We start from the raw sequence: 22,980 nt of genomic DNA, 5'->3' as shown, positions 1-22,980 counted from the left end.
CTTTGATCGAAGATTTCTGTGAAGGCATTAATCGATAACATCACACAGTGAAAGTTTCGTACAGGGGTACAGAACACATGCGCTGTAGGCCTATATGTATTAAAACTGTGAGTACTAAAGGCTTCATAATTGACGCACCCCCGTAATTGACGCACCTTCAATTATTACTAGCAACGATGCAGCAGGCCACTTAAACTTTTTGCAGTCAAGCAGAATTAAATATTTCATGAGTTTGAATCCATTTCAGCTATATTTGCTGACCAAATTGTGGTAATTTTTATAAAAACATACTCTCTGGGACCTGACCTGTCTGAGCTTAGAGACTCAGAGCATAGCAAACAGCATCTAAAGTCAATGGATGTATACTAAGGCCTACACTACAGTTACCTTATCGACGCATGTGTCAATTTAGGGGTATGAAAGAAATTGACACGGCAGGCATTTTGTGGTCAAATTCTGCTCAATTGTACGGTGCATAAGCACAGAACCTTAAATATTTTGAGATCATACCATTTCTGAGGAACTACTCATATGAAAAACACATACAGTTGAGTGATTTGGATTTTTCCTTGATAGACATCGTTGATCAAATCCTTAAGTGCGTCAATTATGAGCCCACCATGCTACACAGTGCAGTGACGGAAATATATCATACTGTACACTATACTGTTTTGCGTATATTCATTCAAGACTACTCGCGTCGTGAAGTTGATTTTAGTGTATTCCTACCCATTCCACGAAACGAATTCTGCTTTCAATAGAACGGCTGACGAATCCTGGATGACGTAAACACGAACCCGATAGAATGTAGCGTATGTATCATTAGTAAGGTCAACATGTTATCCAAGCATTAAAGGTAAAGTTAGGGCGTTTGCAGGGAAACCGCGTAACAATACTTTATTAAGTGTCAGTGTGTAACTCAGTGTATGCCTTCGAACTTCAAAGCGATGGTCATTATTGATGCTGACGTCACGAGCAACCTGATTGGCTGAAAACTCCGTAATTGCAAACCTGTTTGGGAAAAAGAATTTCGCATCCCGGCAATTGATTGTATGTTATTGGCTTGCGATGTAATAACCGATGCATATAATATGCACATTAACCTGTTAAACGTGCGCAAGGCGAAGAGAAAATTTTTGTTACATTTTTCGGGCAAGTCGTTACAGCCCCCCCCCCCACCCACCCTCCCCACCAAATCAAATTGGGCTTCTACGCCTATGCTCCTAAGGTAGGGAACGTAACGTAACGTAAGGACCCCTTTGGAAATAAGCTTTTAGCTTAAAGGGTTATCCTTGGCATGTTATTTTCTTTTTAATGCATTTAAGTTCATTTCCATCTTGTATTTTAAATGTTTCTCTGTATGTGCATTTTTTGTATGTAGATGAAGAATGATAACTTGCTGAATAAAACAAAATCAAATCAAACATTATCACGTACGTACGTAATACATATGACGTACGTATGTAGTATTTTACGTACGCACGAAAAACAAATATTATTTCCAATGTCCACTATAGAGCTGACTAGAAGTGTATATCAGTATATTGTGATAGTCACGTGGTCGCCAAGAAAAAAGAGAAGGAAAGGAAAATGAAAATGAAACAAAAACAGAAAAGAATCTAAAGGAGATGTGTTGTGTTACTGGTAATACAGGTAGTAGAGATCTGTGGTTATTGCATTCAGTCGGTCGCACATCGACCGGACATTTCCAACTTATACACGAACTATGCTAAAATAGTACTCTTCGTAAAATGTCCAGCGTTCTCTCTCGATATTGATACAAAGATTGAAAAGAATTCCCAACGCTTTGTAATATATTTCTTACCGTACCAATATTGTTTTTTTTCTCCCAAGTTTGATATTTACGCCGTCACTGTATAAAACATTGACATATTTTTAGTTTGAGTTTATTGATAGGTATTTCAAACAGTCACGTGACCAGCCAATCATAATGAATAATCATATGTTATCGTTTTCGACCTGCATTTAGTGCAAAAAGCCTCAACCTACTTCCCCACACCTTTGCTGGCGCATATTGGCTGAAATGCGCCTGCCAAAAACAGTTGTTTTCCCTCCCTTAGCAAACTCCTCTAGTTTAGCCTTTGCTAAAATCATTTCCGCGTTTTCGACCTGCAATTAGTAAAAAAAGCATCAACCTCCCTCTTCACCCCCTTCCTGGCGCATATTAGCTGAAATGCGCCTGCCAAAAACACTCATTTCCCCTCCCTTAGCAAACTCCTCTAGTTCCGCCTTTGTTAAAAACATTTTCGTGTTTTCGACATGCATTTAGTGAAAAAAATCCTCAACCCACCTCCCCACACCTTCGCTGGCGCATATAGACTGAAATACGCCGAAAGCTCTTAACCCTCCCTGGACAAAATCCTATAGTTTCGCCATTGTATGTATGGATGTATGTATTTTAGATCCTCCTGCAAGCAGGAACTCGCGAAGAAGCCATCATTGGCGTATCGACGCCACAGGCTGACCGAAGTCAGTCTCTTCGATTCATATTTAACGCCCATGATTATGAATTGTCAATTGTCAACAAGTCTGTAACTGGACGACATACATTAACAGGTGCGTATCCAGGGGGGGCGTTGGGGGCGCGCGCCCCCCGGGTAAGAAAAAGAGGAGAGAAAAAAAAAGAGAGGAAAAAAGGAAAAAAGGGGGAAAAAGAGGAGGAGGAGAGGAAAGAAGGGAAAAGAAAATGAAGAAAGAGAGAAAAAGGAGAAAAGGAGGGAGTAAAAGAAAAACGCGAAGACATCGGGAAGAGAAAGAGGAACAGTGACATCATTACAGCGCTGAAGGGTAGCCAGTGACGGATCAATGATTTCGTAAATGTGTGACTCACCCTACCCCTTACACCGACAACTCCATTTTTTGACGTTTCCATTTTCCTCTCTCACTAATGATCTATATATATACTATATATGGTCTATCATAACGCGTGTGTAGAATTGTGCTATGAAACCAACTGTGGCTGGTCTCGAACTCGACAGCGTCGTCGGGGAACATGACGATTTTTGGGATGGGGGCGACCGCCCGCCCCCCCCCCCCCCCCATTCAGCATTTTTTTAAATGATATCGCTAAGTAATTTCAAAATAGAAAGTGCTCAGATGCAACTTACAAGGCCTGGGAAATGTCATTTCCAGCGATCTGGGAGACATTTTTGGCCAAAATTTGCTTGTACGCTTCGCGCTAACAAATGGTCCTGGGTAGTGCCATTTCCAGCGATCTGGGAGGCATTTTCGGCCAAAATTTTCTTGTACGCTTCGCGCCAACCTATGGTGGCGCTACGCTTAGATAATTTGCCTACAGGCTTCGCCCCTCCCTTGACAAATTACTCGCTACGCGCCTGTTTGAATTTGTAACGCAAACAGCAGATATCACATATCAGTGAGCATGAAAATGGCGTTCCAGGATGAAAAGCCTCAAAACTGTCCGACTTGCCTGAAAAAATAACCACAAATTTTCGCGCGCGCTCAACGTGTTAATGTCAATATCATATAAGCAAGCCTCGGTTATTACATCGCATGCCATCATGTACCGTACGTTCCGTTAAAATTGCGCAGTATACCGCGGGATGCTAATGTAAACAACGACATGTCTCATGTGGATGTGTAAAAAACATGGAGGTCCAATTATGTCAAAACTCTCTTTTACATTAGTAATGGCGAATTAGGGGCTGCACCCCCGCCGCGCAGTGGCGGAGCGTCCATACGGTCATGGGGGCGGATGCCCCCCTGACGGACTCAAATGGACTGCTGGCGCCTTTTTCAGCTCTTTACCACTTTTTACTTATTCTAGAATATTGACTTTTTTATTGCGCTCTCATCTACTTATTGACATTTGTCACATTTTGTTGGTGTAATTTGGCGATGACACCTTATTCTTCGTTTATCTGCAAATTAGCCAGGCCCGGAAAGGGTCATTTCCGGCGATCTAGGGAGTATCTTTACTCAAAAATTTTCTGTACGCTACGTGCCAACCAGTGGTGGCGCTCCGCTTAGATAGTGTCGAAAGCGCCCCTACAGACCATTCTCGCCCCTCCTGACCAATACCCCTAGCTCCGCCACTGCCGCCGCGCCTCCTACGCCTATGTGTGTAGTGTTCGGTTTCGGAAATATCTGCTATTTTTTCATTTCCTTCAACCAAGTTTTATAATAGCCGTTATAAGAGGTTTTAATATTTGTACACCAATAAATTAACTGTGTCTGAAGTTTCGAAAATTTCTGACCAACATTCTGCATCACACTTCCCTCTACTCGTGCAATTTTGACCGGTCTGTTAGGGGTTGAAGGAAGTTTTTCTATATTGGTTGTCCATAGATTAAATTTTGTACAACATTATGGGTATGTTTTGAAGTGAGTTTATTCACGAGAAATGTGAATTTTCAAATTCTGAACAAATATGGGGCTTAAAACCTTGAAAAGTGGGGCTGACGGGTATTGTGGGCCGCGACGTAGAATCACCTACAAAAGCAAAGACCCACAGGAGATGCGATCAGGTCGAACATGATGTGTGCCTGGTTGACAATCTTCAAAAAGGATATGGATGAAAAAATAACTATTAGGAAATACTTGGTTCTCAGGCAAAACGTGTACATCTGGTTGGTCATTTCAAGCCCGAGAAGTGCCGTTTCCGGTGATCTGGGGGGTATCAAAATAAGAAATTTTCTTGTACGCTGCGCGCCAACCGATGGTGGCGCTCCGCTTAGATAGTAATTCGCGCCCCCCGGGTTTGAAAATCCTGGATACGCGCCTGATTAATCTTGGAGTGACTCGAACTCGGAACCTATGATTGGATGGCACCGGCGTTAACCACTGAGCTAACACTCCTTAAAAAGCAATTTCGCAAAATTGTAAAAAACATGTTCGCGTTTTCAACCTGCATTAAGTAAAAAAGTAAAAATATTATACCCCACTTCTTCTTGGCGCATGACAGCTGAAATGCGCTTAAAACACTATTTCACCCTCCCTTGAAAAATGATCTAGTTTCGCCACTGAAAAAAAAAACATTTTCGCGTTTCCGACCTGCGTTTAGAGAAAAAGCCTACAACCCCATCACCTTCCTGGCGCATATTGACTGAAATGCGCCGAAAACTCTTCACCCTCCCTTGACAAAACCCTCTATTTGCGCCATTCATTGTGTAAAAAACATTTCCCCGTTTTCGACCTGCATTTAGTTTAGAAAAAAAAATACCTAAGCCCTTTCCCATCCCTCCTGGCGTATATAGGCTGAGATCCGACCAAAAAAATTCGTCGCCCTCCCTTGACAAATTCCTCTTCTTTGCGCGCTTTCCACGTTTTCGACCTTGCTATATAGCAAGGTCGACAGCGCGGAAACCGTTGATATCGAACCCGGTATCTCGATAACAGAACTCGGTTTATCGGTTTCCGCGGTGTCCGCGTTATCGACCTGGCACCATGGAAACATACATTAAGTAGGTCAGTAGATGTACAGCAGTGACTACGAATCATCATTCGACCTTATTTTTAGTTATTCTTTGTAAGTTTTACTTTAAATGAGCAAACTTGCTTTTATTGGTGCTTAATGTATCCCATCTTGCTCTAATGTAAACCTGTCGAAAGAAGCTTGAATAGAGAAGGGTTTATAGACAACACAAAGTTATGAATACTTACTAAGTAAGGAATGATTCTTGTTATATTCAGTTTATCTTCTTGAAGTAGCATTTCTCATTGGAAGGAGTCTGACTAGATAACATATTATTGTGTAGCTCTCAATTTGACTATAGGTATACGGTAGTGAACGTTTATTTAAATACACATTGTTTTATGATTCCCATTGTTTAGCTCCAGACTTTTCAATTACGTTATTAAACGCCTTGCATAAACGGACACTACTGGATTGTCAGCATCGTGCGTTTCACAGTTGCATTTTATCAAATGTGTTTTACTTTTTTAGCAGAAAAACAAATAGCACGGTCATTAAGTTCGTATTGAGAAGAAGTATTATGCGTGGAAAACAAAGAGCTAGATAATGATAATTAGATAGTTAAAATCGTATTTACTTTGTGTATAAAGCATTGTGCGAGCTAAGTAGATAACCATAAAATGGTAAGCTTAATAGCATCCAATCAAATCTGGGATATTAAATATAATCCCTGGAATGATCATATGACAATAGGCTATTATCATTATCACCTCGGTTTGTCTATAAATAAGTGTATCTCGGAACTTACCAGAAATATCAAATATCGTAGAACACTAAGCCAACCAAGTAATTTTAATATTGAAAGGTATTATTTAAATATGTAATGTTTGCCGCCACAAAGTAATACATTTGTTTATTGTCGATAATAATAACGAAATTATTTCGAAAAGTATATTTATTTGATAATGATTGTTTATTAAGAACGAACTTTAAATCCTGCTAAGCATTGTAGACCTTCTGATTAGAATTGCACGAAATCGAAATCCATACCCCATTCAAACTTTGTATTGTAAACAAAATATGTTTCAAAGTGATTGTACCGTCATTGAAACAATGGTGTAATCAATTTTTACATTGAACAATGAAAATATCAAACAAACACTTTGTAATATACTTCTGACCGATACTTATTTTTTGCGCCCAAGTTTGATACTAACGTCGTCACTGTATTAAACATTGACGTCATTTAGATTTAACTTTACTGATATTTCAACCAAGCACGTGACCAACATCATTGATGTGACGGGAAAAGCCTCGTCATTTGTCCTTGTGTTAAGTGTCTGAGTTAACTTAAGTGTTTTGGTTTTTTTTCGATGATAACCTTTGCATTCATGATGGCATATGTATGTGCGCGCGGGCGTGAAGGTGTGCGTTTGTGACGCCCAGCTTGTAAACACGATATCTTGTAAACACGATATCTAAAAAAGGGAAGGTTGGACCAATCTCATCTTGAATGTGTAGAAGAACCACTATAGTACAAGAAGCCTATTGCTTTTTTGGAGGTCAAATGTCATTAGTGGTCACCAGGGGTCAAACTGTGAAAACATTGTAAACACGATATCTCAAGAAGGTAAGCTCGAACAGATCTCATATATAGTATGTAAACGAACCACATTAAGTACAAAGAGGTCAAAGGTCATTGGGTCAAATTGTAGGAACCTTGTAAACACGATATCTCAAGAAGGTGAGCAGGAGCATACCTCATATTTTGGTTTGTAGATGAATCATATCAAATTTAAGAGGGCCTAATATTGCTTTTAGTTGACCTCAAAGGTCATTTGGAGTCAACAGGTCAAATTGCGAAAGCCCTGTAAACATGATATAGCAAGAAGGGAACCTTGGACAAATCTCATATTTAGTTTGTACCTGTATGGTATATCAAATTTAATTTAGGAACCTATTATTGATTTCGATGGAGGACAAAGGTCATTTGAAGTCAACAAATTCCAAACAATTTCTTCACTGCCCTCTTACCTGGCTCTATACACAAACGCACCTTCCTATTCATAATATCGCAAGGGAAACTTGGACAGATCGCATATATGGTATTATTGTACCACATTGAGTACAAGAAGCCTAATGATGTGGGCGGAGGTCAATCGTCTTTTGAGCTCACCAGGGATCAAATTGTAAGAACCAAGTTTTACACAACATTTCAAAAAGGACAGATGTCATATTTGGTATGTTGATGTATCTATCAAATTTAGTGCAATAAGCCTGTTGTTGAGGTCAATGGTCATTTCAGGAGAGCATTTATTGTTTGTCACACCACACTGCTTTCACTCGGGTGATCTAAACAGGGAGACCCCTTTTATGAAAAAATAAACCTAAATTAATAGAGGGCTGTAAAAAGTGTTTTTTTTCCCGGCAAGAAAGGTATCATATCCCGCGAACCATATGGCTGCGAAGCAGCCATCGCGCCGCAGGAGGGTGTCGGAGGGGGGATGATCCCCAATCAGAAGCTAGAGATTTTTTACAAATGAGGATGCAATTTGCGCCATTTGGTGTACCTTTTTGGCGATTTAAAACAACTTGCGTTCGTTGAAGACTAGTGCTAATTTGAACTTAAAAAGCTAATAAATATAATTTTTAAAACACACTGTTTTAGTGTGTCAGTTTCTTGAGTTCTTACCTTGACAATACTGAAAGTAGTCTCATCTCACGTAATCAAACCAGTCTGATCATAATTTATTATAAATCTATACCCCGGCTCTCACATTGTACCACATCAATTATCATTATGTAATGTAAACAAACATCGTAAACTGCAGGGCTCAAAATATTTTTTGGGTGACGAGGGCTCTTTTCAGCACAAGCAGATTTTTTTACGAGGGCTGTTTTACTGATGACGGGGGCTTTTTTTGGTGTTGCGAGGGCTGGTTCTCCTGTATAAATTGTAGCTACAAATTGATTAAATTTTACAACATTTTATCGGTAAAATTAGTTACTATAAAAAGTAGACCTACCATTGACTAAGACTAAAAACAAAGGTAATACATTTTCAAGGTGTTACACCAATACACTTTCTTTATTTCAACACCCAAATAATAACGTTTGATAGGGAACTCCTTATTCACCACATGTTTCCCCTTCTTCTGCTTCACTTTCCCCTTATCTGATCCCCCAGATGCACCCTTGAATCCAACCAAAAAGTTTTCCATTTTGATCACAGGATCCAGGCTCAGTTTTGGTCTAACACAGTGTCTATGTTATGTACTATAAAATAGCCTACTGTGTATCTTGTTAAGTATAGGCAGGCTATGCCTTTATTCTGTTAATTTCATCCATATACAGGGATGAGACTGGGGTTAAAAAATCACTGAACTTTGTGGGTGATGCTATACTAACGCCGAAGGCGTCAGTCTGCACGCAGCGCGACACAGTTATAGATGGGGTCCATGGGCTTGCCTTAGGGCCCGTGGTAGGACCATGCCTAGCCTGTCGTTTTAACCCTACTTGATTCTTTTAATCATGGCGACCCATAATTAAAAAGTTACGTACCAGGCGCGTATCCAGGTGGGCGTTGGGGGCGCGTGCCCTCGGGTAAGAAAAAGAGGAGAGAAAAAAAAGAGAAGAAAAAAATGGAAAAGAGGGGGGGGGGGGAAGAGGAGGAAGGAAGGGAAAAGAAAAAGAGGAAAGAGAGAAAAAGGAGAAAGGAGGGAGTAGAAGATTAACGACAAGACACCGGGAAGAGAAGAGGAACAGTCATAATTACATAATTACATATATGGTCTATCATAACGGGTGTGTATGTGTGTATGGACGCCCTAATCAATTGTACAATTGTGCTATGAAACCATGGAGGTAAAAACAGACCTCCACGATGAAACAACTGTGGCTGGTCTTGAACTCGACCGAGTCGTTGGGGAACATGACGCATTTCGGTATTAGACCAGGATCTATATGCGAACTGCACTAGACCTATGACCTATGTCCTTCGATGCAACACTGCCATCCAGAGATAAAATGTTATACAGTCCGACCTGAATGATAATCGTTACCCCAAACCTAGTACCGTAACTCTTACAATGAATCGACACATAAATTCCGCATGCGATTGGAGAATTGAGCACGTCTCCTGTGAATATCATGTAGTGGATCCAGGGCGTATCATGAGCGGGGCAGGGGGGGGGGGGGGAGGGGGGGGGGGGGGGCGGACCCACCCATCACTTCTTGAGATTGTTCCCATCTGCATGAAAACGCCCGCCCACAACCCTACGCCCCACCCCACTAATCGCTTCCCGATGAGTTACGAAACTTAATTAATAACCTTCGCCAATAGTACCAAGACCTTAACAAATCCGGCAACACACCACTTCAAGGGCGTAGGAACCGGGGGCTGGGGGGCGCCAGCCCCCCAGTGAAAAATATGGGGGGGGGCGGAAGTACCGTTCCGCCCCCCCCCCCCCCCCCCCCCCGCTCCGCAAGTCAGAAAACCCCTTTTTCATTTCCAAATGAGAAAAAAATCTCATTTGAAGCACCAAATTGCATCTAAGGCCAGGTGAAAATGCAAAATTCTTTACAAAATGGAGTGGGTGTTGAAGTGTGCTATATTGCACCAAATTGCATCTGAGGCCACCTGGACACCCCCTCCCCTTAGACCCCTCCCCAGGCCGGCCATCAGTCTTCAGCCCCCCTCTCAAAAGTACCTTCCTACGCCACTGCACCACTTCATCCATAACAAGTGATCGGGTTGTGCATTAGTGACGTCTAGAGGTCGTGCACTGACCTACATGGAGTGTGACCACTCCCGACTTGCAATTTCCCAAGATCAGGTCCCGACAAAATCCAAAAATCCCAAGGGCACTGTACTGTATGGATATCTAGCAATATCTAGCGATATCTAGGGATGAAAATCCTAAGATCTTCCCTGAACTATAGGCGGATAGAGAATCGAAGCCTTCAGTGTGTAATGAACTTGAAAATGTGCGTCTTTCGAAATGAAAATAATGTGGGGCAAAGTAGCGTAACTCCTACGGACCGTGCTGAGCCGGTGGCCCCGACCAAAAGGTGGCTCCGCCATACTGATGCACAGAAAAAGGATACCTCTTTGGATAGGGAGGGCCCGTTTTACTGGGAAAGAAAAACTCATGTAAGACTGACCAAGACAATATTCATATTTTCACGTGATACGGAATACGGACATCATGATCATGGGCTGATTGGGTATTAATGTCTGTATCGAGCTATATTTGTGTTATTTATTATTATAATGAAAACAAAGTATATAATTTAAAACCCAATTGCAGCCAATGTTGTACTGAGTACAACATCGGGACATATGATTTTTTGAAAAAAAATCTAAAACAATAACCCAACACCTAACAGAATTGAAACTGCGTTCATTTGAAAGAGAAGGATATAAATATAATAATAAAATGTAAGAATAACGATAATCGGTGTATCTGGTAAGTAGAAAAACACAGGAAGTTAGGATTAGATGGAGACAAAGTTTCAGCCGAAATTAGACCTATGCTTAGGTTTGATTACTGTATTTGTACAGCAGCCTCCGTTATACTCCATACAGTAGGGGGGGGGGGGGCTTGCCCACCCCCTGGAAAATCACAAATTTGAAAAGAAAGTTAAGCATTTGACATTTCAATGATTTCACCCAACCAACACTTACAGTTCTCTAGTTTTGTTCATTGCATACGTACCCATGATGCATCACTGAAATTATTGAAAGTCAAAATCTTAAGAACTCAAAATAACCAATGTTAATGCAACTTGAACGGGAAATGTCTTTTCCGACGATCTAGGTGTATTATTTTGGCAAAAAAAAAATCATGGTACGCTCCGCGCCAACCGATGGTTGCGCTCCGCTTAGATAGTATCAAGTAGTGTGTAACCTTGTAAACATTTCTGCGGACGCCCCTTGCTTGGACCTCCTGATAGGGGCCCCTTTGGGCCAGGAGCCCACCCCTAGGCTCATCGCTACGCCACTGGTGGAGCATTGCATAATAAACAGATAATAGTTATTTATTTCAGCCTCATTTCAATTATTCGAATTGTTAAAGCAAACAGCAGATATCACATCATATCAATTAGCATGAAAATGATGAACAGCCTCCAAACTCTAGATGTGTGTAGTGTTCGGTTTCGGAAATATCTGGTATTTCAATTCCTTCAACGAAGTTTTATAGTAGCCGTTAGAAGAGGTTTTAATATTTATACACCAATAAATTAACTGTGTCTGAATTTTCGAAAGTTCCCTGACCACCATTCTTCATCATACTACCCTCCACTCGTGCAATTTTGACCGGTCTGTTAGGGGTTGAAGGAGGTTTTTCTATATTGGTTGTCCATAGATGAAATTTTGTGCAACATTATGGGTATGTTTTGAAGTGAATTTATTCACAAGAATTGTGAATTTTCAAATTCTGAACAAATAATTGGCTTAAAACCTTGAAAAGTGGGGCTGACGGGGTATTGTAGCCGCGACGTAGAATCACCTACAAAAAGCAAATGATCCACAGGAGATGCGATGAGGTCGAACATGATGTGTGACTGGTGACAATCTTCAAAAAGGTTATGGATGAAAAAAACTATTGGGAAATACTTGGTTCTCAGGCAAAAGTGTACATCTGGTTGGTCATTTCAAGCCCGAGAAGTGCCATTTCCGGTGATCTGAGGGGTATCAAAACCAGACATTTTCTTGCACGCTGCGCGCCAACTGAAGGTGGCGCTCCGCTTAGATAGTAATTCGCGCCCCCCTGGTTAGAAAATCCTGGATACGCCGGTACTGTTCATAAAATGTACACAATGGTCAGTTTTAATCTGGAATAATATTCAGCAGCTACAGCACTGCACTACTCTAATGATACTAATATATTGCAAATCATGGGAAACTAATGAAAATATCGTTGCAATAATGTTGGGAACTTTTTGAAAATCCTGAGAAAGTTGGGGTATAGGCTCCAGTTTGCGTATGCTACAGTTTTAGGTATATTAGGAAAACATCGCAGGAGCTGTCAATATTAGCTCACTCTTTCCACACCTAGCTGGGAGAAAAAAATACAAATACACGGGTGTGCGAAAATGATCACGCGACGAACCGATATTTTTTTAGCTAGCTAGGTGGTGTCTGAGCGAACGTTCATACCAAGCTGTTATATTATAACAAAAGGATCGGCAGTCAGAGTTTTTTCAGTGATTTATTTCACAGTATTATGTCATCTTCCAAATGTGCGGCGCCCGTTAACTGTACTGAGCAGTACATGTGGAGGGCGATTTTAGTGGTATTTGCATTTTTATTTAGCGCTCGTGATTTCTTTTCTGGGCCGATTTTTCAACTTCGTAGGTTTTTCAACTTCGTAGGGCGAATCGCCCTTCGCCCCTCCCCCCCCCCCCGTTTATTTTGGGTCCCAGACACTAGTAAGTTTTTCTGTTTGTTTTTTATTTATCGTCTTTTTTAAATTTTATTTCCTCTTTGGCTCTTTCTCTAACCTTGTGTCCACCATATTTTTTTCCCCTGCGTGTGAGATTTCCCGCGAGTTATCAAGATTTCCCGGCAATGAGCTTCCCGTTTTGCCGTCTTTTCCGGGCGTAATAATTTTCAATGTTGTAGTAGCGGAGAGGTTTACACAAGAACGGGGATACAATATAAACTATTTAAAGTTCATCAATATTTACATTATATAGCCTACATGTACATTACGTTGTTATGTCCGCTATATCCGTTACATTGCTTAAAAGATTAATGAAAGATTCCAAAGAGCCTCTTTTCACCAGTCAATAAAAATATACAGAAAAACAAACGAGTGTAAAGAAAAATATTTGCATGAAAACAGAAATAGCAACAGTTCGGTCAATATGCATTCATTATATGCTTATTAGATTAGAGGTACGTATAGGTAACATATATAGTTCCTTTCCATTGGTCGGAGTATTGGTTTTACACAGAGCTAGGCAATACATATATAATCTTGAGACGATAATGACCTAGACTTGAAGATATTAATTGGATATGATTCATTATCTGTTACCGGTTAATCCAGATAATTTTAATAATAATAATTCTTGCTCGCCAAATTCAACTTGCCGTAGTAAGGAATCTTAGAGACAATGCAATGGTATATGCACATGCTCCTCTTATGTTTTGAAGTAAACAATTTATTAGCAAGGCTGTCAAATATTATTTTCACAGAATACAAATCGGTTTCATTAATAAGGTCTCGTCATTTGGGTTAATTGAGACAAACTGAAATAATGCTTGGCTTGATGAGTCGCAATGTTGGTACGGGAGGGTGGTATTATAACGAATTTCTATTTTAACACCATTGATGTATTTCACCAAACTCATATAGCAATCATAACAGTCATAATGAATAATCATATGCTACCACAAAGGTTCAAGGTTACACATCCTCCCTCTACTCCTGCCACCAGCTCGGTAAGTTCATATCGGCCCTATGCAAGATCTGTGTGTGGTCGATATTTAATGGTTTTTGTCTGAAAATAGTAATATAAGAAAGATATACAAAAAGCGGATTGTTGAAAAAGAGGTATAACGGTGTTTAAACTCCCCACATGTCACACCAACGATCAATATATATTTCGTCTATTAACTTTAAGGTCAATTTACCAGTACAAATACTGAGTGTAGACTTCACTGCAAATGTTTGCGATGAAACCAACCATTCACCGTGTCACTGGGGCGACGGAGCCGTGAAAGAAGGGTGGGTGAGGGTAGGGGCGGGTGGGGGGGGGTGGGTGATTGGACACATTCTCTGTCACTATTCTGATGACCCTGAAAATGGTATTAATAACAATCATTATTATTATAATTATTATTATTGTTAGTATTAATATTATTATCATAATTATTTTGTGTTTACCTTTTTACTGAAATGTCCTGAGAGGACCAGTTGTTGCGCCCAGTAAAAAATGTTGCTATGTCCTCGACCCTCCTACCCATCTCCATTCCATTCTTCCTCCGTTTCAGTGCAACGTTTTCCAGGTTGTTCATCCCGCCAACGCGTTAAAAAATGTAATAATAATAATATTAGTAATAATACTAATAATATACAAATTTGTAGAGCGCTTTTATCCAGTTCAAAAAAAACTACCCAGAAGCGCTGCAGGAGCAAAGTACCCAAAATGGACACAACAGTTATCAAACAAATGGATACGCATTCATGAATAAGAACGTCTTGAGTTCTTTCTGGAAAGTTGACACATGCTGGATTGATTTCAGATGTAAGGGGAGACTGTTCCAGAGCTGTGGGAGCTAATCTAGCTAAGCAACGTTCCACATAGGTGGAAGTGCGAACAGTAGGAACATATAGCATATGTTGTACGCTTGAACGAAGCACCCTGCTAGGTCTGTATTCTTGGAGAAGAATGTAGCATAATAATCGATTTAAATCACGTGATCCGAGCGTCCGGTTGTTACAAGGAACCTGTATTAGTCCTTTTGTGGTGTACAATGTTGTATTTCTACATGTCTGAACAACTTAAAAGTAATTGTAAAGTTAAACATATAAACAGTTTGGCCAATTCTGATAATTTGGACGGATATACAGTTTACAGTTACCTAGCAATGACATACAACTTACAAACATCAGCTCAAACTATCATGATGTGATTTACTTCCTTGTTATTTGTTGTTTACTTTGTTTATCTTCATTGATATGGTAAACAATAAACCTAACTAGGAGGACAATCCTCTATACGTCTTCTACATCTTACACGATGATATTCTACTTCTCTCAATAGGTTTCGTTGGTACGATCTGCCAGACGCTATTCCGATTGGATCCATTCCATCATCCTTGAAATCAAGAAACGTGAAAGGTATGGTCACAATGACGTTATAATAGTCACATTTCAAGTTTCTTACATTTAATTAAGGCTTTACCAACTATGTGAATGTCTGTTGACTTGTTGATCGTTGTTGATTCACATATATACAAGAGAGTAATGCATCAGCAACACATGACTCCAATAGTGTACGACGGAGAAAACCAAGACAGAGTCTTGTGATGGTACACAACGAACCGAATAATATAAATATAACAACACTTAATATTGCTAAGCTTGGTTGATTTAAGAGTTAAGTCATATTCCTTTCATTTCGCTCTTTTGAGATCACTGCCCTATAAGATCTTTTGGTGAGTAGCAATCACATCAAGTGATGCTTTAAATCCCTTTACCAAATGGAGTCGTATCATACACTTTGGGCAACTTAATTACATTGCGACAATGATTGTTTAAGGTTTTGTAGGGCTTTGATGTAATGTTGTGCTTTGCCCTTACAATGAAAGTACATGTTCCACTACCCCTCGGAGTTTTTCAATCCCCCCCCCACCCCCAGCAAACACACACATACCAACACCAACACACCTCCGCAGAAACTATTCTTTCAATATGAATTGCAGAATAAATCCGCAAAGTCTAACTTACTTTAACGTTACTTTACAACGGTATATGTTAATTATTCGTACTACAGCAAGGGAACTGATGTTACTCAGGATTAGTGATATTTGGAATTTTGGAGAAAGGTATAGGCCTATTGGCCTACGGTATACTGTTAGTTCTGGCCCGTGATCCCTTTGTAAACCGCAGACTCCGAATATATTTAAGAAAAGCAACATCTGTATCAGCGGATATCACTGGCCGTGCACAATGACGGGACAAAATAGATTAAACAAGAATAAATAAATTAAAAATAAATAAAGCAAAATGTATACATTTAAGACGCAATATCAATAGGTTGGTTATTAAAATAAAAAAATATAGGCTGCAAAGTGTAAAAAAAAAATAAGCGAATGCAAGACAGAGAGCAAAAATGTAAAAGAACCGTTGGGACTAAATGCACCGTACTCGAAATATCATAATGGGTAACATTAGCAGAATATAATAACATCAAAGACTTATAAAGGCAAAAATAAGACACACGTTTTGTGTTTAACAGGAACATGCGGTAGTGAAATCCGGCATCATTATGTGGGAAGTGGGGAAAAGGGGGTGGGGTCTGTGATCCTTCCCCAGACTTCAAATGGTACCTTCTGAGGCAGAGTTTAACATATATCTAAGTCTAAACGCAACATTGTGCTATGTTTTCTACTTGAAAAAACTGTGTTAGTTTGAAATGCGTGGTGGTGGTGATGGGAGGGGGGGCACACCATCAATTCCTACGTCGGCGCTTGAAAAGTATAAACGAACATTAACATTAAAGCATGATTTGCTTTGAAAAATACTAGACTATAAATAATAGGTCGGTAATGATATTAAGGAAAGCATTAAAAACAAATGTGAATTTAAAACAATATTTAATTCATTTTTACACTTCTATGTATACAAGTGATGTGTCACTTATTAACTGTTCCAGAACGGACCCCTATTTCGTTTGTTTCCCATGGTCATCACAGCAACCAAGCAGAAACTAAGTTAAATTATCAGTTGACATTTAATTTCCTTATGATATGAACATCTTTTGTAAATCGAAAAGTTAAGAGTCAAAGCCTAGTGAGACTAATATGATACTACAAGTGATCGTTGCTTACACTAACGCTGTATTTGTAAACAGGAAATTGAATTGCACTTTTATACATTGAGAAATTAAACTCATAGACATTCAAATGGGGGTGTGGGGCATAGGCGTAAGGGACCATTTCAGTTTGGGGGGGCAGAACTTTTTGTGCCCGAAAGTTTTCGTGACACTATCTAAGCGGAGCGCCACCATCAGATGGCGCGTAGCGTACAAGAAAATTTTTGGCAAACAATGCCTCTCAGATTGCCGGAAACGGCACTTCTGAGGCCTTGCAAGTTGCATCTAAACATTCTTTATTTTATAATCTCACGTTTTAGAAATTTACACTTCCCCAAAAATTTGGTAAATTAGAAGAAGAAAAAATGGTAACATCACTTTGAAGAGGAAAAATGGGACAGTATATTTTTTAAGCTCCTATTTAGTTACCTTATTTATTATTTTAACACAGTACTCAGCTACCTCCAGAAAACATACATTGTTCAACGACACGTATAGGCGGGATAATGTCGCTGTGTCGGGTGAGACTGCAATTTGTCTCACAGAAATGTATAAAATATAACAAAGAATATGATAAACCTGTACTTCTAGGCTTGTAGGCACTCCCTCCCCACCATCCATGAAAAAGAATATATTTCTTATATACACTCATGTCGGGGATGTCCAGGTCAAGGGCGGCGGAAGCACTTTAGTCTGGGGGGGGGGGGGCACCGACATCAAAGGGCACCTGCAGAAATTCGATTGGACTGATGCAGCCTTATATTTAGTACCCTTTATAACTCTTATTGTATTATCTTATTTGCGTATACACATCACTCCATCAACACCCCCCCCCCCCCCCTGAAAGAAAATATGTACACTAGCACTGCAATACCCAATGCGCAAATTGGGAAACAAGGAACAAGTTTTCTTTTGAGACAACATGAGGTGAAATCATGCTAGTTGCTAATGTAGGAATATTCCGAATTAGAGTTTTTTTTACTTGTTAATATCTTAACAAATTTTTTCCATTCGAAATAGCTTTGAGTTTGACCCACAGAAATTCATTAAAAGTCACGGGCTTAGCCAGGATTTGCAAAGTTGTATGCACGACTTTCTGAGCGGAGCGCCACCATCGGTTGGCGCGGAGCGTACTAGAAAAATGTTGGTTTTACAAACCCCTCGCTAACTGGAGGCACCTCAATTTTTATCTAGAAAAAAGGCACATTTTGAACCTGAGGAAAAGTGGGGGGGGGGGCACGTGCCCCATGTGCCCCCCTGGTTCCGCCGCCCTTGGTCCAGGTATACAATTGACCAGTTAGAAAAAAATTGATCGTGCAAAAAGCTTGGTAGCCCAGATGAACTGCGCTTACGGTGGTATTACACGGAAATATTCGGGCATCATGATGCTAAATAAAGAAAATCATGGAATTGTCGGGCAAAAATTTGAAAAAGATTCGGGCAAGCTACTGCATATATATATATATATATATATATATATATATATATATATATATATATATATATATATATATATATATATATATATATATATATTTCCAGAGGACAAGAAATTCGGGCAAAAGTCCTGAAAAATTCGGGCAGCCTAAGAGGAGAAAAGAAAAATATATATATTTTTTTTTCTCCTCTTAGGCTGCCCGAATTCTTCATGACTTTTGCCCGAATTTCTTGTCCTCTGGAAATTTGGGGGCAGTCTGCCCGCCTGCCCCCCCCCCCGCCTCGTACGCCTATGGTATGGGGTGTCACACCACGCCCCACATAAATTCAAAACTCGGTCTCATACTGATGCCAAGTCATTCAACAAATTGGAGACAAATTTAGCGTGGTCGTACACTTAAGAAAGTGAGGGTCATAATGCAATAACGAAGAAAAGAAAACAGAATCGGTCTCTCTGCTACTCCTTTATATCTGCCGTTCGCCATATTTGGATCATATTATGGCTAATAAAACGTAGCAGCTTCTATAAGCGTTGACCCCTCCCCCGCTGTTTCCCGGGCTTTGGCCCCTCAACCCCGCTTGAGCTCTGACGCACGTTCTGTACAATATTAAGGTTTATCTTCTACCTGACAACTTTTTTTTTAATTCTGCAGCTACAGGGGACTTCGCATCACACCTTTTGATAACATTAAACTACCAAAGAAAAATATTTAATTTACATTTTGGACTGTAAATCTGCATGCAGATTAAAATGTGCATAAAATAGGCCTACATTTTATTTGATTAGTATTAGTTTCATTTTCAAGCCATCAATATACATACTAATTATCGATTCGGTACAGTTTTACATCGGTATTACTTGATGAGGTAACGATGTATACTTTACATACGTCTACAATAATTTTAGACGTTATTGGATTCATTGTAGTCGTTTAAGTGAGTTAAAAACAAACGAATGCACTACTCAGCAGAAACTGATACAGGCGAGTGATCGAGCACAAGAGGTTAGGTTTAAATATTTCAGGCCGCGATTCTTGCTTATGTGCTACTTTTATCGTTGGTTGTTATGGTCGTTTTTGTTCTTTTTTTTTTGGGGGGGGGGGTGATTTGACTAAGGAGCTGCCGTATAGGTTCGTCTTACTGTAATGTAATATACGTTGTGTATTGGGAATGTTCTTACTCATTTAATGCAAGTAATGCTCAAGAGAAAGGTTTCATCCTTCGCTTTGATCAAGTTAAGTGCTATGGATACGCCTATGCTGCAGCAATGGAAGTTTATGATGAAAAAGAAATTATCGTGGTTATTCAAACGAGATACGTGTTTTTCTTGAGTTTAGTGGAAACGTGTATTTGTCATATTGTTGTTGCTACTGAATCATAACGGTAAAACTAGAAACTTGTATTTAGTTATAGCAGGTGGATATATTTGGACCGGTAAAACGGCCGGTTATTAATAGAGTGCGCACTGCATTTATGTTATCTTTGTAAGTTATGCTGCAATAGCCTAGGCTCGCAATCAAATTCCGGAATCTGAAAATGTAAACAAACAGAAACAAAGGGACGTTACAATGGTCTGTCAAAGTATTGTAATTTTGGGCATATAAATAGAAGGATAATGGTTGTAAGCTGATCAGGTATAACACCGATGGTAATGGTAGTAAACTGATTGGTAATCTTACTGAGATACAAAGATTGTAAACTGATCAGCTACAATAATGGGATGATACTTATAGTAAACTGATAAGATCAAATTTAAGGAATCAACTGCATTGATTACTCAGCTGATGTGAAGTTATTATCGAGAGCCAATATCATCCGGTTACTTTAATGTTGATGATTTCTATCCAGACCAATGAAGATTAAATCTGCACTGATAATTTAAATTGGTCTCTTTCATTGTATTTGTACAGTTTGGAGTGTCTACCCTCATCGTCGTCTGAATTTGCACACCGGCCGATGGCAGGTAAGAGATATTTCACCGTTTATGGCAGCTATTGCTGATAAAACAATTCCACCCTGTGTCTTTTCATTCACATTAACTATAAACATCAATATTGTGATAACATTTGTAGCTTAAATGTACTTGATTGCTGTCAGCATTAACGATTTAATACCCCTATTTAGCTTCCCCTTATAGCTTCCCCGTATATCTTCCCCGTAAAGCTTACCCCGTAAAGCAACCCCTATACTGTTGCCCCCGTATATCTGCCCCTACATAGCTTTCCAGTATAGCTTCCCAGTATATCTTCCCCCGTATAGCTTCACCGTATAGCTACCCCTAAATTTCTGCCCCCGTATAGCTGTCAGTATAAAGCTGTCCGCATACTTTCCCTATTAATCATCCCCCGTATAGATACCCCTATATTGCTGCCCCGTATAGCTGCCACCCCTTATCACTGCCCCTATAAACCTCCCCTTAGAGCTTCCTCGTGTATATTTCGCCGTATCTGCCCCGTATTATTGCGCCTACTATAGCTGCCCCGTATTGCCGCCCGTTAAAGTTGCCCCCGTAACGCTGCCCCGTGTAGCTGCCCCGTTTAGATGCCGCCGTAAAGCTGCCCCTGTCAGCTCCCATTATAGCTCCCCCATATGTCTTTACCCGTATAGCTTCAAGATACCCCTATATTGCTGCCTTGTATAGTTGCCCCGTATAGCTGCCACCTTCTAGCTTTCCCCGTATAGCTGCACTTATACAGCTTCCACGAAAGGCTTCCCGGTATATCTGCCCCGGAATTACTGCCACTATATAGCTGCCCCGTATTGCTACCCCTGTAGTGTTGCCCCCGTATAGCTGCCACTTCTAGCAGCCCCCGTATATCTGACCAATGAAGATGCCCCCCTATAGCTTCCCCGTATAGCTGTCCCTATATATGTTCCCCTTATAGCTTCCCCGTATAGCTTTCCCCTTAAAGGTTCCCCGGTAATAATTGCTACGACTAGCTTTGCTGTATATCTTCCTCCGTATAGTTACCGCTATATTGCTGCTCCCGTATAGGTACCCCGTATAGCTGCCCCGTATATATGCCCCTAGAGCTGCCCCCTAATAGCTGCGCCCGTATAGCTGCCCGTATATAGCTTCCCGTATAGCTTCCCGATATAGATGCCCCGTATAGCTGCCCCCGTTTAGCTCCCTCGTATAGCTGCCCCTATATAGCTCCCCCGTATTGCCTCCTTTGTATAGTTGCCCCCGTGTAGCTGCCACCTATAGCTGCCCCGTATAACTGCCCCTATATAGATGCCCCTGTTTAGCTGCCTCGTATATCTTTCCTCGTATATCTTTCCCTGTATAACTGCCCATATATAGCTGCCCCGTATTACCTCCCTTGTATAGCTCCTCCGTATAACTATGCCGTTAAAGCTGCCCCGTTTATTTGCCCCGTATAGCTGCCACACTCCCCCTCCCCCCTTAGCTACTCCCGTATAGCTGCCCCTATATAGATGCCTCGTATAGCTTCCCAGTATATCTCCGTTCGTATATCTGCCCCGTATAACTTACCCTATATAGCTGCCCCGTATTGCCTTCTTTGTACAGCTGCCCCCGTATAACTGCCACGTCTAGCTGCCCCCGTATAACTGCGCCGTTAAAGCTGCCGCGTACAGCTGCTTCGTTAAGCTTCCCCTATATAGATGCCCTGTATAGTTTCCCCGTATATCTTCCCTCGTGTATCTGCCACCGTATAACTAACCCTATATAGCTGCCCCATATTGCCTCATGTGTATAGGTCCCCGTATAACCGCCACGTCTTTAGCTGCCCCCGTATAGCTGCGCCGTTAAAGCTGCCCCCGTATAGCTGCCCCTATATAGATGCCCCGTATATCTTCCCTCGTATATCTTCCCTCGTATAACTAACCATATATAGCTGCCCCGTATTGCCTCCTGTGTATAGTTGCCCCGTATAACTGCCGGATCTAGCTCCCTCTTTATAACTGCGCCGTTAAAGCTGTCGCGTATAGCTGCCCCGTTTAGCTTTCCCGTATAGCTGCCCCGTATGACTGCGTCGTTTAACTGCTCCTGTATAACTGTCGCTGTTCTTGAAGTGGATTTGTTCATTTTTACGGGGTCTTCCATGCATCATTTCCATCCTAAATGATAGAAGCTTTAAATAATTTGTCTTCATTCCAGTAATTACTGAACAAATTAACTGTTACGATGTGTTTGGTTGGTGTAGCGAATTAGGTCCAATGTACAGGATGGTGATGTGAAAATTTTAGCAGCTAATTGTCGGCACAGATTTTGGGGTGATTTTGACCCCAACCTTATCATAACTAAATTATGTTATGAATAATGACAAATAAAGGTGAGAATTAAGTCACTGGGTGAACGTTTTCATGAAACTGAAAAAAATGCCTATAACGTAATAGGTTGTAAAATTTGACCAAGCCATGTAATATTTGCAGAATTATTGGACACCCTGCAACAAACTAAGAGATCTAGATTCGTTGTTACAATCACGAAACTGCTCCTGATTAGTGTATTATTGTCGTTTAGCCAGAAAATCTGTGTCCCACAAATTACTGTCACGGAAATAAGTTTGTTGAAAAAAATACTTTAATCTTCCCTTGTGGGATTTTAGTGGAGTGAAGTAACATTATGTTTT

At 40.5% G+C, this 22,980-nt stretch overlaps 1 protein-coding gene across 1 annotated transcript in view; it reads left to right on the top strand.

Moving 5' to 3' along the window:
* The window catches only part of LOC139982205 (tRNA (cytosine(38)-C(5))-methyltransferase-like), a 114,543-nt gene that overhangs the window by 48,935 nt on the left and 42,628 nt on the right, over nt 1–22,980 (top strand). Inside the window, exons 4-5 of the mRNA XM_071994807.1 lie at nt 15,173–15,249; nt 20,293–20,345. Of these exons, the coding sequence (XP_071850908.1) occupies nt 15,173–15,249; nt 20,293–20,345 (130 nt within the window). The remainder of the gene's footprint in view (nt 1–15,172; nt 15,250–20,292; nt 20,346–22,980) is intronic.

Source organism: Apostichopus japonicus, chromosome 16 (assembly GCF_037975245.1).
Source record: "Apostichopus japonicus isolate 1M-3 chromosome 16, ASM3797524v1, whole genome shotgun sequence".
NCBI lineage: Eukaryota > Metazoa > Echinodermata > Holothuroidea > Aspidochirotida > Stichopodidae > Apostichopus > Apostichopus japonicus.
The sequence above is the reverse complement of the archived record's forward strand: the minus strand, read 5'-3'. Positions and strand labels throughout refer to the sequence as shown.